Source organism: Diabrotica virgifera, chromosome 1 (genome assembly GCF_917563875.1).
Source record: "Diabrotica virgifera virgifera chromosome 1, PGI_DIABVI_V3a".
NCBI lineage: Eukaryota > Metazoa > Arthropoda > Insecta > Coleoptera > Chrysomelidae > Diabrotica > Diabrotica virgifera.
Window position 1 is genome coordinate 96240977 of NC_065443.1, and position 15259 is coordinate 96256235.

Genomic DNA, 15259 nt, shown 5'->3' on the forward strand with positions numbered 1-15259 from the left:
AGAAATTTGAGAGAGTGGTTCGGTTGCAGCTCATTAGAATTATTCAGAAGTGCGGCCAATAAAATTAAAATAACGATGATGATTTCCAACCTCCGATAGGGGAAGGAACCTGAAGAAGAAGAAGCCGGTTATTAGCGCGCTCATCACTGTATATGTAACTGCAAAATAGGTCACATCTTACTGAAACACCCCTATAAGCTACTTGACCAAATTAAGTATCCGTCTTCCGGGGCTGTTCTTTACGTTATTTGAACCATTTGTGGCATCGATATCGACTCTGAATTCATAAAAGCTAATAGAATTACCTTTACAGAGTTCGGTATGCTTCATAGGGTCATTTTCAAAACAACTTCAAAGGAGTTCAAAGTTTCGTTTCGTTTTTCATTTAGGTTTTTTTCGTGGAATTAATGTGGTTACTGCCATTTTTATTTATATGTGTGCTTTAGCAGCTGTTAACTACAATAACTGGAATTTTAATTTGAGTATTATAAATTAAGTGTTTAAGTAGTTAAATTAATTTCTACGAAAAAATGTTATTTTTTCTCATTTTTTAGGGAGATACATGGAATCTTGGAACAAGAGCTCTAAAATTATCGAATTTTTCCCGAGTGGCACTTTGACAGTTTTAAATTATGTCAAAGTGGCACGAGGGAAACAATTCGATAATAATTTTAGAGATCGAGTACAATTTGCTGCGATTATTTCATGAATAAAACTGTTCAAAACCAAAATTTTATTGTAATTTATTTATGTAAGTACAAATTACTACAGTTAAACACACAGTTGTTATAAATATTTGACGGTTGAAAGTAATCTCTTTTATAACTTTTAAAACAGTAATAATTGTCATTAATGTCACTGAATGTATTTGTTCGTAGCAACGAAGGGCATCTGACGTAATATACTTGACGACGGGATATTATCAAACATTATCACTTTAATTTTTATTTCTGTAGCTTTCTATTGGTCAGAATCTCCTATGAATGAAATAATCCTTACTAATTTCTTGCAAAGGGGTACACCAGTAACCAAAGAATATTATGTATTAGAATCATTTGTACTAGCTGGAGAAAAATATTTTGAGAACAGAGTGATAGTAAAGAGAATTCTGGCAGACAGATAAAAAAATCATGTACATCCATGAGAATGCACCACTAACGTTGTAGGGGTGAAATTGGTCGAATCAAACTATGAATGCATGGAACCTCCAAGCTATTTACCAGATATGGTCCTTTCTGACTTAATCTACGACTATTTATCGCGTGTATGGAAAACTTTTTATATCAAATAAAAAAATTGTTGCAAATATAATATATATGTGTATTTGATAAATGCCGTGATCAAAGAAAATATGTATTTGCATGTTTCGTGGACTTCGAAAAGGCATTCGATAAAGTGTAAAACTAAAGCAAATACTGAAAAATATCGGAATAGATGACAAAGATATTCGTGTCATTAAAAATTTGTACTGGAATCAAACTGCTACGGTCAAAATTGGAGATATCTACACCGATGAAATCTCCATACAACGAGGAGTCAGACAAGGTTGCATTTTGTCACCAACATTGTTTAATGTTTACTCGGACCAGTTATTTAAAAAGGCACTTGAGAGACAGCCATATGGAATAAAAATCAACGGATAACTACTTATTGTGATAAGATATGGAGACGATACAGTAATTCTGTCAGATAATATTGAAGGTCTCCAAATTCTGCTTGATCGTATTCACGAGGTAGGAGGAAATGGGCATTAAAATAAACTCAAAACAAAAGCAAATTTTTAGTGTTTAGTCGTGACCCACATTCCGATGCAAAGCTTCAATTAAACGGAGTCCAAGTTGAGAAAGTTCACAAAATGACATATTTGGGAACTGTGCTAACGGACCAACTAGATCCAGACATAGAAATAAAACGTAGAATAGCAATGACTAAAACTACTTTTATGAAAATGAAGTTATTTCTTTGCAATAATCATCTTAGTTTAGAACTAAGACAAAGAATGGTCAAGTGCTATGTTTGGTCCGTACTTTTGTATAGTGCAGGAGTGTGGACGCTAAAAGTATCGATCATGAACAGAATTGAAGCATTGGAAATGTGGATTCATAGACGGATGCTGAAGATACCCTGGACAGCAAGAAAAACTAATGAAGAAGTACTAAGGAAAGTCAACAAAGATAGAGAACTGCTAAAGACTGTTAAACATTCAGTTTACTGAACCAGAGTATAATGCTAAAGAATCAATATGGTCACCCCTCGAAAAATCCTTTGTTCTCTATGTTCCATTTTGGTGACCATGTCACCAAAGTCAAAAATTTTAGTCATTTGCTTGCGCAGATGAATGACAGTTAACGACACAATACATTTGTCGTGATTGGTCGTTATCGTCGCGCAGTCAAAATTTTGTCTCTTTGTGACAAAATTTTGTTGCAGTCAAATCTCAATCACTGAAAGAAGTAGGAATTAAAATTAACAACAAGCTATTAAACTAATAAAAACCTTTATTGGAATAAGTTCGCAAATCTCAGAATTTAAGCTGAACACACCGAATACGTGAAAATCATGAGTGGCGTGAGGCAACGCTGTATTTTGTCTCCTTTTATCTTCAATCTCTACTTTGAAATAATATTTAGCGAAGCTTTACACGATATTGAAAAAGGCATGTCACTAAACAGGTACCGGTTAAACAACATCAGATATGCAGATGACACTACAGTATTTGAGGACAACCTACACTAAGGACAAACTACTACTAAGCGCATGATAATTAGCAAGAAAAATATAACGGAAAGTCAACTCAACGACAACGAAACCCCAGTAGAAAGAGTGACGCAGTACAACTATCTCGGCACCATAATAAATTAAGAATGGACCAATACCAACAACTAGAAGAAAAGAGAGCGCATCGGAAAACCTAGAATAGCTAGATTAACCTTCAACAGGATGAGGGCCTTCTTCAAGAACCACTACTGTTCTCTTGGTATAAAAGTAAGAATGCTGTGCTGCTACGTCTTCTCTGTAAATACTTTTCGGTGCTTCATTAGATCATTAGTCTTCGATGATTTTCCATTTCTCTTCTGAACAATCATAAAAGACACAATCTTCTTAGTAACTCTCACGATGGTTTGAGTTAATCATGTGCGGTGAGTGAAAACTAATGACGGATCAACTCCGGATATCTGGTATGTGAAACCCATGTTTTATTAGCTTTCTTCCGATATACAGGGCTCTACCGAAAATGGCCATCAGTTCCTAACATCTCTTAGGACAAGAATGAACAAACGAACAAACCAGTCTCAATCATCCGGATAGTATGACAGTTAATTCCGTTGCAAGCTATAGTTGCGTGAATAATGGGCAACTAGGGGAAGATGAGGGGAACGCTCAGCAAAAACGAAAAAGGTTCAGCGGACAAGCATGAATTGCACGACGAGAAAAAGGTTTAAGTATTTACCTGTTGCAGCAAAGTTTCAACTCATAGAGATCGGGTCATTTTTATTTATGTTCGTTTCCTATTGAACAAATATCAGTGTTAAATATTCCACAAGAAAATATTCTTATTTTTCACTTTTACTTTGCGGTTTTCTTAATCTTTCGCCATATTCTTATCTATATTTTTATAGCTTCCCTTCGCTAATTTATAGTTTTCGTCCAGTATTTGCTATTTTTCAGTACCATGGTATTTGCGGATGATCTATCGATCGTAACAAGAACTGCGAAAGAATTAAAAAGGGTAATGAAGAAACTTAAGAAGCACAGAAATTTGGATTGGAGCTAAATGAAGACAAAATCAAATATATTATGATCATGAGAGGGACAGAAGAAAACTTTAGTATGAAGTCTGTACCTATGTGGTAAAAGCTATAGTTTTAAAAGGGTGAACCATTTTGAATACCGGGGTGTAGTATTCGATGAAAATGGAAAAGAGAAATGGGAGCTCGATGTCAGAATAGCAAAAGGAAATAGGCAAACTCAGAATATATTAAACAGTAATTACACTTACAGTAACACATATGCCTACGAGGCATAGGCATTACGTAAGAAGGAAGAGGATACTCTGGAAAGATGGGAAAGGAAAATATTGAGAAGCGTATTCGGAGGAAGGAAGACATAAGACAGGTGGGAGAGAAGAACCAACAAGTAATTAATGGCTTTGTACAAAAAACCTCCCATCGCCAGGTTCGTTAAGTCGCAAAGGATCAGATGGTTGGGACATGTAGAAAGAATGGCAGCAAGCAGAATGCCTAAACTAGTTATGACCAGAAAAATAATCGGTCCCAAAAGAAGAGGTAGACCCAAAACGAGACAGATTAATAAAGTAGAGGAAGAAGACCTTAAACACCAAAAGGTGAGGGACTGAAAAAGACAATCACAAAACAGAAGTGAATGGAGAGATAGCAAGTCCTTCAGAGTCGTTCGAATTTTGTATATACAGTAGACTCTCTCTATAACGAACACGGATATTACGAGGTTTCGCTTATAACGAGGTACACTAAAAATGTCCAATGGAATTCCCATTGAACTATAACATAAGTGCTCTAGTGCTCTAATAAATTCCACCGCCTGTAATAAAATTCTTCCTGTCTATTTATCTATCGACATCGACCGATATTGAATTTTACAATTTACGATGGCCAAGTTTCATTGTTGAAGTCGACCATCGACACCTAATAAACTAAAACATTTCAGTACTGGTGGTATGCACAATGTTATTGTTGTGTGATATAACGAGATCCGCTTATAACGAGGTAATTAGTCCGCCATTTCAGTTCTTGTGATAGAGGGAGTCTACTGTACTTCAGTTCGAGTTTTATTTAAAATAATAATTATTGTAATTAGTTAATCTTATGATTGTTTTTAAAAAAATCCCTTAGGTCTTAACGGCCTGTTGTGCGTATAAATAAAATTTGCTATTTTTAAATAATTTCAATAAACAATAATTTATATTTTCAACACACCCGGTATATAGCAATAATATTTCACTTTAATAGTTGAGAAAACAAATAAACAAAGGAAACTACCTTAAAACAGTAATCTAAGGTAACCTGTATGTTGTTTTTATTGAGACAGATATAAAAGAAGTTATGGCCATGTTTTTGTTTCGCGATATTTCTTTAACTACCTACACCGATAAAAAGACTTTAAAAAGATAAGCATAAAACCGTTTTAAAGGACATATAGGTCAGCGGGCTTCTTTGGCCTCTTCTAAACTCACATCAGCACAATTATTTTTATTTAAACAGTAAAATCGAACAAAAGGATTACGAGGTAATTAGTCCGCCATTTCAGTTCTTGTTATAGAGGGAGTCTACTGTACTTCAGTTCGAGTTTTATTTAAAATAATAATTATTGTAAATAGTTAATCTTATGATTGTTTTTAAAAAAATCCCCTAGGTCTTAACGGCCTGTTGTGCGTATAAATAAAATTTGCTATTTTTAAACAATTTCAATAAACAATAATTTATATTTTCAACACACCCGGTATATAGCAATAATATTCCACTTTAATAGTTGAGAAAACAAATAAACAAACGAAACTACCTTAAAACAGTAATCTAAGGTAACCTGTATGTTGTTTTTATTGAGACAGATATAAAAGAAGTTATGGCCATGTTTTTGTTTCGCGATATTTCTTTAACTACCTACACCGATAAAAAGACTTTAAAAAGATAAGCATAAAACCGTTTTAAAGGACATATAGGTCAGCGGGCTTCTTTGGCCTCTTCTAAACCCACATCAGCACAATTTTTATTTAAACAGTAAAATCGAACAAAAGGATTGATTATCTTCGTAAGATCTAATTTGTTGAGAGTTTGAGAGATTGCATTGAAAATATGTAAAATGAAATTTATTATCCACAGTAAAACATGTCATTCTGGATTTCTCTATAACCAGCAATAAAAATAAAGATAAGTAGGTATGGCAAATGAAGTGCAGGCTTTTTATTTAAATTTGTAATTTTGCAATATAAGATCATGACTTAAGACATAAATATCATTAATAATATCCACAGATAAAAAATAAACGACATAGATGAAATACTATCATAGTCCATGTGGTGAGACCGCTCCCGTCTGAAAAACATTTCTGATTCGGTTTCTTTGTGGATTCCCATTCAAAAATGTCGCCTTCAAACAAATCTGAAGGGTGCCGGGCGGAATTTTTGGCCAGAAATTGTTTAAACAATTTTTTTTAAACAAATAGAAAAGATCACCTTTTTTGCTCTGAAATATATATTTTTACAACGTGGAATGAAGTAAACACTTGTGTTGTATATAGGCATATGAATTTATTAAAAAATCATTAAAATTTATCCACTAAGGAGTGGAAGTACAAAACGTTTTCGGTCAGACTGACCATCATCAGTGTAAACGTCCAGTGTACAAGTAATTGTAACTAGCCACTTCAATAATAGGTATAAAAACCTCTAAAATACATTATTGTTACATTCTATTTTAAAAAGTGGTCGACATTAAGTCGATGTCTTAAGCATAGGCGTAACCGGGGGGGTTTTGGGGGTTGTAACCCCCCCCCCATTGGGATGTACTTTGAGCTCTATACGCTTAACACCATAGCCCTCAGAGACCTTCCAGTAGTTGTAACCCCCCCTTAGGATCATCCTGCTTACGCCTATGGTCTTAAGATTTAAAGATCACATGTGAATGTATTTCATCCTTGCTCGAAAATTGCACAAGGTATGTACTTGTGTTCAGGTGAGAGGTTACGAACCTAATTGGTTGCTGACCACGTTTTGTACTTCCACTCCTTAAGCGTCGTTTAAACACAACGATAAGTCACAGCAACTAGTTGTGATGACAAGTTGAAACACTGTTTAGACGCTGCGATTCAATGCGATACCACCTTCAACCCAACTCCAACTTTGATAAGTTGTGCGATGCACCGTTTACACACAATGACAAGTTGCAACAACTCGATTGACCTTGATAAGTTGTTTGATTTATCGCTGTGTTTAAACGACCCTTTAGTCCTTCCAAGGATTTTTTAATAAATTCATATGCCTACATACAACTACAGGGTTTACCCCCTTTTTAAAATATATTTTTAGGTTTTTTGGGTCATTCTTAGCAGTTATAAGCGATTTAAAATCTGAAAAATGCGAAAATACGCATTTTCGAGGCTTAAAAACTCATAATTAAGTTAGTATTTTTGAGGTTGCCAGATACTTAATTTGAAGGTTAAACATTCAGCTTCAAGATTGTGAAGAGTGATCGCGTCTAACTTTAATTTATAACGTTGTTTTTTAATTGTTAAATATGCATGTTTATCCGATTTTTTTGCCGGTGCGGCGCACTCTATTTCAAAAATCTCATATTTTCCGCCGAAAAATATTTTTTTTCTAGATTCTTTGGGATATTCTAAATAAAATATGTTTCTTAACATTTTTCTCAAAAGTTAATAGTTTTAAAGTTATAAGCGATTTAAAATCCGAAAAATTACAAAAAAAAACGTATTTTCGGTTTTTAAATCGCTTATAATTTATAACTTTAAAACTACATATTAACTTTTGAGAAAAATGTCAACAAACTTATTTTTATTTAGAATGTCGCAAAGAATCTATAAAAAATATGTTTCGGAGGAAAATAGGAGATTTTTGAAATAGAGCCCGCCGCACCGGCAAAAAAATCGGATGGACATGCATATTTAGCAATTAAAAAACAACGATTTAAATTAAGGTTATACGCGATCACTCTTCAGAATCTTGAAGCTGAATGTTTAAACTTCAATTTAAGTATATGGCAACCTCAAAAATACTAATTTAAATATGGGTTTTTAAGAAGCCTCGAAAATGCGTATTTTCGCATTTTTCAGATTTTAAATCGCTTATAACTCGAAAACTATCAATTTTTGAGAAAATTTACAAGATTTCTTGTTTAGAATGACCCACGAAACTTAAAAATATATGTTATGGAGCAAAAGACGTGATCTTTTTTATTTGCTTAAAAAAATTGTTTAAACAATTTCTGCCTAAAAATTCCGCCCGGCACCCTTCATATTTGTTTAAAGGGGACATTTTTAAATAGAAATCCACAAAGAAACCGAATCAGAAATTTTTCCAGACGAGAGCGGTCTCACCACATGGACTATCAAGAAAACCAGATAAATCAGTAAATAAAGAAATAATTTGAGGAATAAAGAGCAATAAATCACCAGGAATAGATGGTATTATAGTAAAAATGATTAAAAACAGTGGACAATTACACAATACACAACATATTATATGATAAGCAATAAATACGACAGATTGGGAAACAGACTCAACCGAGAAACTTATAGCCGGCCACTCACGATACTGCGGCGTAGTTGAAGTTTGTCGAATTCGACTAATTGACAAAAATGTTGATCGTGTGTGACCGTGCATCCAACAAAATCGTTATAATTTTACCACAGAGAGACTGGCCTGTCTGCTGCAGTACTGCAGAATTGATATCATCGGCGACACCGCAGTACCATGAGTGGCCGGCTTAAGATACGCAGAAGATACAGTCATTTTAACCAAGGAAAAGAACAAGAGAAAACGGTTCAGGAACTACACCAAGAAGCTAGAAAAATAGAATGAATCAGAAATTAAGACAAAGCAAAAGTAATGACAAATAGAAGAAAAATAAAGTTCTATATTGGAGGAAATTACTAAAACTGAATAAAGACAACTGTGGACCCTCTAGGATACTAAAAATGCCGTGGACTAAGCATGTTATTAACGAAGAAGTAATGAGAAAGTAGGAACAGCTTTCATACCGTAAAACAATGAAAATGTCGTATTTGGACTAAATGACAGGTTTAAGATATTTGGCATCAACGGTCACACTTAACTGAGAGTAAGAGCAGAGCTAGAAGAAAATTCATAAGATATCCAAAATGGCTGCGGAATTTCCATATATTTTGCCAGACAGAAAATAACACCCTCAGATTATTCGGAGCAATGAAGAAGATAAACGATTGACAACGTACTGTAAGTACACCAGAGAAGAAAAATAAAGACAACCAAACAGCATAATAAGTAAAAACAAACGAAATTTGAATGAGCTTTGTTTAGTAAACTCAGTTACATATTAGAAAATATGTTATTATTATAGTGTGTGAATAAAACATGTGTACTTAACAAGTAATTTTTATACAGAGAGGTTCAAAATTATGGAATAAATTCATTTTTTTCGAGAACAGGCCACTTTGGATAAAAATTACGAGACAGGTCGATTTTTATTTTTAAATTATGATTTTTCACATATATATATGCCATAATAGTGACGTCATGCATTTGGCCGTGATGACGTAATCGATGATTTTTTAAACGGGAATAGTGGTGGTATCTCATTTGAAAGGTTATTCAATTCTCTATTCAGTAATATAAACATTAACATCATTATTTATACAGGGTGGCGAAAAAAATATTTTTTGAATTAAATTAATTGACGCAAAAAGAAAAATTTATGTAATTTATTTAACTCAATATACATTTTATTGCTATCAGAAAATAGACTTAAAAAATGTTTATTGGACAAATAAACATTGCTTATCTCTTAAATTAAATGTTCAATCTGCTAAGAGGCAGGTGAGTGGCTGTTTGACATTTAATTTAAGCGAAAAGCATTGTTTATTTATTAAATAAACATTTTTACATTTTTTTCATATTTTCTGACAGCAGTAAAATTGAATTTTGAGTTAAATAAATTACATAGACTCTGCTTTTTGTGTCAAATAATTTAATTCAAAATTATCTTTTGGCCTCCCTGTATGAGAAAATGATGTTAATGTTTATATTACTGAATAGACAATTGAATAACCTTTCAAATGAGCCACCACGCCACCTCTATTCCCATTTAAAAAAATCATTGATTATATCATCACGCCCAAATGGATGACGTCACTATTATGACATACATATATGTCACAAAATCATAATTTAAAAATAAAAATCGACCTGTCTAAAATAGTGATTTTTCTCAAAAAAGGCCTATTCTCGAAAAAAATGAATTTATTCCATAATTTTGAACCTCTCTTATATTATTAAACATTAGTATTCTAAAATACAGTAAGTAAAAGATATGTCTTGGTGTAATTTCAGTTTGACTAATGGAGTAAGTCTCACTCAAAAACACACAGCATAAACTCAAGCACCTATTGAAAAGTAAAAAATATCTTCAATATCAATTATTATCTTTATTAGCCTTCTATATGAACAGAATACAAAAATGCAGAGAGTGATGAAAACGCAAATAATCAGCAAGACTGACCGATAAAAGAATGATATATTGATACGAAGTATCACAAAACAAAGTACTTAAATGGCAAAATAAGTGTAAATTCTCCGGCCACACTATAAGACAAAGAGATGAGATATAGAATAAGATCATTAAAAATTGGAAAGGGAAAACCAAAGATGAGATGGGTGCACATAAGAAAAAAAGAGTTAATTTTCCATCACAACACTAGAAGGACTGAAACGATAAGTGTATGATGAATAAAAAGCTACCTGCAAATTGGTACTTACAAAAGTAGCTAATTTGTATCTACTCCAAATGCATAGTTAGTTAATTAACCAAGGAAGAAACTGCACTAAGGAAAATTAAGATTAGTGTTGATGGAAGATCAATAACCTCACTGAAAATTTGGAGAATCTGGTTTGTAACATCCATCACATGACTAATCACAGCAGTAACAAATAAAATTGTAATTAACATGGCTAGTTGCTGAAAGAAGAAGTTAAAGTATTCTGATCTCTGATCTATACAAAATACAGATACAAACACTAGTAAAACTTTATGAGATAAAAAATACATAATAGTAATGTAAATTATATAAATGTATGTTATGTTTCTATTTTTCATATTAGACATTTAAAAGAAACCAGAAACCATTATTAAATATTTATGAAAAAAGATGATATGTAACTAATAATTGTGTACGCAATAGTTACCCAAAAAGAATAACAAAATAAAAACAAAAAATTGTATTTCCAAAAAATTAAATTATCCTCCTTTTAAAACCTATTTTTTTAATTGAAATCAATATTCAAAACGTCTAAAACAAAATCAAAAAACAATAAACCGTTACCAAATTATATAAAATAAAATTTTGTTTGCCAGAAAATGTCCGAATATGTTTATCATTTATTAAAAGTCATTATACCTAGTTCCCTTCTGCTGAAAAAATCTCAGTCGAGAACGTCCAGATTTGAATAAATTATGTCAAAGGAAACCACCAACGCATCAGAATTTCGGGGTGCAAAAATACATATATCACTAAAGCTAACAAATATTTACATAACTGTATTTATAAGTGGCGTCATAGGTAACATTTAAAAGGAACTACAGGCATAGGTAAATTTTTGATTGTACTAAAATTCAACTATGAAATTTGCCTGTAAAAACTGTACATAAACTACATAATATGACTTTAACATATTTGGTTTACAGCTAGAACAGCCTTAGTTCAATTTACAAAATTATATTTAAAAAAATCTTACTTTCTCTTTACTTTGGCCTTGTTCTGTAGATCGCAATTTTTCCTGTCTACTCCACTCTTTACATTATTTAAAAGAGTTTTGAACTGCATAATCTGGACAGCCGTTACTGAAGGATCACTGCAAGACTCTAACCATTTCAAAAACATCTCACCATGTTCCAATGCTTCATTCTGAGTAGGAGAATAATCATCTTCTTTTTCTTGCCTTCTATTGTCTGTTAGATTTATGTTATTATTAAACAAAAGGTTATCCAACACAGATCGCACTTTATATCCAGGAGCTTTGTCAATTATTGGTCTCTGTTTTTCATCTTTCATCGACAAATTTTCTGCATTTTGTTGATGATCAATCAATGGAACTGGTGCAGGTAAAAATTCTTTTTGCGGAAGTTCTTTGGTGAGCTGCTGGTATAATATCGGTTTATTGCTTTCTTGTTCCTTATAAGCAAACTGTTTATACCATTTCCAAAACCAGGAGCTTTGATCGGGACTTACGCTGTTTAAACCATTTGAAACTGGTGTACTGCTGGATGGCACAGCCGTAGTAGTTATTGGAGGAGACATCCCATGACCATTTGCAGGCGAAGAAGTCGACAAATTATTTGCATTAGAGACAGAATTCATATTCAGCATCTGTTGAGATTTGAGCCAGTACCAGACGGAATCATGTACGGATTGTACATCCTTTGGTAACGACATATTCTTGTCTTGATCTACCGTAGTTAATAAATTATTTGAGGAACTTACCGCATTACTAGTATCAGCTGAAGTTGTGACGATTTTAGGTGATTTATTTGCTTGAAGAACTTTTAACTGTTGTTGCTGTGTCAAAAGTGCGTTCCATTGAGCAATAAGCGATATATTTGTACTGAAGTCGTTCAATATCGACGAATTGTTTATGTTCGGTAAGAACATCTCAGGTCTATTCAGGCCCAACTCAACGCTAAGTCGAGCAAGCTCAGCTCTATTTCTCTCCCTCTCGGATAAATGGTTCGTTGACTTTGGAGTCGACTCTGTTGAGTTGGTGTTGAGATTTAAAGGTGTCTTGACGTCTGTGCTGGAGTCCAGATTCACTGATTGTAGAGCAGAATATGAGTTATGACTTTTTAAACTCAAGTTAAAGGGTTGTGTAAATGATTCTTCTAATTTTGGCTTTTTTGATTGGGTTTTGAGGTCGAGAGATTCGTCTGTTTCGGGACTGGATTGTCTGGAGAGATAAGAAATTTTATCTTCGTTTTTGCACCATCCTCTTAATGTCGATTCTGGGACTCCAATATCTCTCGCAACTGATGCCTTACTTTCTCCATCGTGTACTCTTCGAATGGCATCCAATTTTTCGTGAGCAGTTAGAGCACGTAATGGACGTTTATTAGCTTTTGTAGACATTGTCACGTTTTATCCGAATATCACAACAATGAAGCACGTGGTTTCACGCCAATGAAAAGTGGGCGATTGAGTGCGCAGTTCAAAAAAGTCATAAAGTGAAAAGTTTTCTGAAACAAATATAAAGTTGCGGCAAAGTTTTGACGAATGCACACAGAAAGCGACCGGCAGCGGCACGAAACTTTAAACGCAGGCGCTGCAACGGAAATATACGAATTTTTTCGCGCGATATCACCGTTAGTTGATTAATTAGCAGCGGGGCACACACCGTACAGACCGAACAGTTAGTGAGGAATAGTTTCTTGTGAGTCTAAACCGGTGGTCAGTTTCCTTTGTCCAGCCGATCAATACCAACGACGGACTAGCGCGAACTGAGCGCAGGGCAGGCAATAGGGAGGTAGGTTCGCGGGTCCCCGCGTGATAGCTTGACGTGACACCCTCCCACCCCCTCGTAGGGACAGCGAGCCTCTCGGGAAGAATTTCTCGCAACGAAGCCCAAAGAGACGCCTTCACGCAGCCTAAGTTTCGCGTCCTAGACCCGAACATTTCACTTCATCCACTCTTCACCGTATTGCTGTTGTTGCCGTTTTTACTTCACGTGGCCGAACAGCTGATAACGATTGGTGGTACAGATGGGTGTACGTGTACGTCACCCAACTTTTTAAAATGAAACCCTCGTTTCTTTCTCTCAGCTTTTACCTAACATTTTTTTCCAGCAACCGTTGTCGCTCTCACATGTACAGCGTAAATAATATTCGCGTCGTGATGGACAACTGTTGCTTTTTTACATCTAGATGCTTTTGTTTCGATTCAAATCCTACTTGTCCTCTCAATAGACGGATAATTACGAATAAAAAGGGTGCATATCTAATTAATATGCGATTTATCTCGGAATTGAGAATTAATTGAAGGATTTAAATTCTCTTCTATCAAGAGATGCAGTGTCGCAGATAAAAAGGGTTTAAAAAAAATAAATTTTATAAAATTATTTTTATAAATAAAAAGAATGGCAGACTATATTTTATATTGAATAATTATAATATTTTTAACCTAGTTTTAAAAATAAGAATATTTAAACATTAGAAATTGCTAAAACTGGGTGTAATATGAGGTTGCAGTATTAAGTATTCTCATACAGGGTGTTCCATAAAGTCAATACTGTTCTGAAGCTGTTTCTTTGTTGCACCTTATGCAATTTATTGTTTTATTGGGAAATAAGCCACACTTTAAATTAAACATTGTGTAAAAATTGTATTATTGACGTTTCGACTTCCACTTCGGAAATCGTTATCGAAATAAGTACAATGTTTATTGACATTTCAACTTCCACTTCGGTCAATAACATAGTAAATTGCATAAAGTCATTACGAATCGTTAGATTATTTTAGTCACATCAACAGTGTTTTCCCAAAAGATATCATAAAAATCTGTCTTTCAATTTTCTCTAATCAAATTTTTGTTACAACTTTGTCTTTAACATTATTTTAACTCTTATTAATTAACTATTAATTTCTGTAGCCGCTTACTTACCTAATGCATTTTCAAATAATCGTTAGTGCACAAGTCAATCATTAGTGAAGAGAGGAAAGTTTTTCAAAAATCGTATATACCGGATATATTGTTATTGGTTTTCTGTTTCCCTTTACGTATATTAGGCACTAATGCCTGTTATTACAATACTTGTAGATATATAAATAAATACTTATCAATATCAAATGGTAGGGGAGTCAAAGCGGGGATTTTTGCAGTTACTCGAGCACGTCAGATTATTACATGGAGAGAAACCCTGAAAATGTACCTCTACCATATATTGGCTCTTAATGCAGGGGAGTTCGTTAAGGGAGGGCCGAAAAAAAAATCTATTCTTAGAAAAACTCGAAATCGTCAGATTAAGATAAGGTAAGTTAAGAACATTCAAAACAGTGTATATTTTAAAAATCTGACGATTTGAGTGGGGCTTAAGGAAATGGGTGGGTCCCAAAGTTTCACAAGAAAAAAGCGAATATTTCGCGAAATGAATGACAAATCGAAAAACTAAAAAATACCTATGACATTTTTCAAAATGCTATCGAATGATACCAAACACGACTTCCCACGGAGACGGGTGGGGGGTAAATTTAATATTTTAAATACGAATCCCGCGATATTTCGCGAAATGAACATCAGATCGAAAAACTGAATAATACACGTATTCAATATTTTTGAAAAATCTATCGAATGGCACCAAACACGACTCCCCCCCCCCCCCACGGAGGTGGGGTGGGGGTTACTTTAAAATCTTAAATGGGAGCCCCCATTTTTTATTACAGATTTGGATTCCTTACGTAAAAATAAGTAACTTTTATTCGAAACATTTTTTCGCATTATGGATAGATGGCGCTATAATCTAAAGAAA

The 15259-nt window shown here is 33.8% G+C and overlaps 1 protein-coding gene across 1 annotated transcript; it reads right to left on the reverse strand.

The window, feature by feature from the left end:
- Nucleotides 1-11076: 11076 nt before the first annotated feature.
- Nucleotides 11077-13190, reverse strand: LOC114333932 (protein distal antenna). Its single transcript, XM_028283931.2, has one exon. It carries the CDS (start codon nucleotides 12865-12867, stop codon nucleotides 11479-11481), a length of 1389 nt encoding a protein of 462 aa, XP_028139732.2. The 5' UTR covers nucleotides 12868-13190; the 3' UTR covers nucleotides 11077-11478.
- Nucleotides 13191-15259: the final 2069 nt, after the last annotated feature.